The 1,966-nt window shown below is 39.9% G+C and overlaps 1 protein-coding gene across 1 annotated transcript; it reads left to right on the top strand.

Moving 5' to 3' along the window:
• Nucleotides 1–594: 594 nt before the first annotated feature.
• Nucleotides 595–1,725, top strand: LOC128552957 (uncharacterized). Its single transcript, XM_053534049.1, has 2 exons — nucleotides 595–1,014; nucleotides 1,381–1,725. The coding sequence occupies exons 1-2, from the start codon at nucleotides 856–858 to the stop codon at nucleotides 1,723–1,725; spliced, it is 504 nt and encodes a 167-aa protein (XP_053390024.1). The 5' UTR covers nucleotides 595–855.
• Nucleotides 1,726–1,966: the final 241 nt, after the last annotated feature.

Raw genomic sequence — 1,966 nt, 5'->3', positions numbered from 1 at the left:
GAGAAGTTTCTCCTACCAGATGCTAAAGACTACGTACGTTTGATGAAAACAATGTAGGAGAAAATGTTCAACATCATGTTATGCATCGTGTTGTTTTATCCTACTGAGGGGAATTAGGAGAAAAGCATAGTGACCTTTTGCATTGATGGCAATTTCAGGGATTGTAGGAGAAAAAATGCATTGGGACAAAATTCCATTATCATGTTGTTTGTTTTCCTACTGATTTAGCAACAGGATAGTGAGAAAAATAATTACTATCCTGTGACGCATCAGGACAAAATTCCAGCATTATATAGTGTAATATGATTTCATTGCCAGATCAAACATGTTAGGGATCGGTAGCATGGATAGACATTCGATGCCCTTCCCCGTACATCTAACTGCGGCGTCCGGACAGTTAGGCAACCAAAGAGTGTATTCGCACATCTCATTAGAGGAACGTCGTGCTTCCCTTTGGCGGGGCAAGAGCATTTAATCCCTGTCCATGAATCCTCGCAGCGTCGGGTTAAGCAATTCCCTATACCGGCTTCGCTGCCTCGCCAAATATAGAGTCGGGTCATGATAACCAGCATTACACTTAACCCATGCCGATCAGCACCCAATTGTATAAAGCTTGGTTAAATTAACCCTGGGTTAGACTCTAACCTTTGGTTATCTTTAACCAAATCTGGTTAGCTAACCAGTTTGGTTAACCAATTGTATAAACCAAGATAACCAAATGGTTAGTTAACCAAATTGGTTAAAATTAACCACTGGTTAATTTTAACCAATCCGTCCCGTCATGCGGTATTTTGGTGGTTCCGGTGACGTTATTTTCGCGGAATTTGTCAAAGCAGAAGACAAAACAATTGCATAATGGAACCTCCAGCCTCCAAGAAACCTAGAGTCAGGGCCAAAAACTTTTCTATGTCGGAGGTGGAGGTGTTAAAGACCGCAGTTACAGATAACTTCAGTACAATTTCAGCAAAACACTGCAATGGAACAGGTGGAATCACAAAGAAAATTCAAGACAAAGTAAGTTTCAAAATGAAATTGACCAATTACCCCATGATCGCGAGATGTAGTGTAGATTTACACAGGTTCATCTCCGTAATCTAGCGTACGAAATGTCCTTTAATTCTTTTTCAAAATGTAGACCAATGTTATTTTACTTAGTTTATTAGTTTAATAGATTTCTAATCTCATGAAAGTGTATGCATGTTGTTTTATACTCTATAATATGCCTAACTTTCGCTTTAATATCTTACTTTTTAGCCGCTTTATTTTTGTTATTTTCTGTATTTTTTGTTTGTCGGAAAATAGCTCATGAGCAAATGTTTATTGTTAAAATTTATTCGACGTAATATAAAGATTCTTGTGACTTGTATCTTAAAATTTCAGGCCTGGGCGACCATCTGTGAAAAGGTAAACAGTGTCGGAAATGCGAAGCGGACCGTTGCTGAAGTGAAGGAAAAGTGGCGTAACCTCACTAAAAAGGCAAAAACTGAGACCACCATGCAGAAAGTGTCCATGCAGAAAACCGGGGGTGGACCACCAGCACCATTGCCTGATCCACTCCTGGATGATATTGCTGGATTGTTCTGTTCTTCAGCCTCCTTTCACGGGATACCAGGAGCTACTGACTGTGAAACTGTCACGATAAGTTTACTGGTTGGCGACTCAGAATTTCGAACGACCCAGGAAATCGGACAGTCGCGTAAACGCTTATTTTTGTGTTATATTTGATCATTTGTTGACAAGTACAAAGACGCTTGCATTATGTGCAACACCATCTGCAATAATTGCAAATCGGTAAGTAAAACTTACAAAATTTGAATATTTACACTTGTTCACGAAATGTTGTGACAGCTCGCTGGGGTAAGCTGCATGTGCTTTCAGTGCGCATGCGCATACTTGTTTTGAGGCCCCAACATTATTCAAGGGGTACTCATCTACAATCTGCTAAATGCAGACGAGAAAATTGCGT

This window comes from Mercenaria mercenaria, unplaced genomic scaffold (assembly GCF_021730395.1).
Source record: "Mercenaria mercenaria strain notata unplaced genomic scaffold, MADL_Memer_1 contig_3326, whole genome shotgun sequence".
In the NCBI taxonomy this organism is placed as follows: domain Eukaryota; kingdom Metazoa; phylum Mollusca; class Bivalvia; order Venerida; family Veneridae; genus Mercenaria; species Mercenaria mercenaria.
The sequence above is the reverse complement of the archived record's forward strand: the minus strand, read 5'-3'. Positions and strand labels throughout refer to the sequence as shown.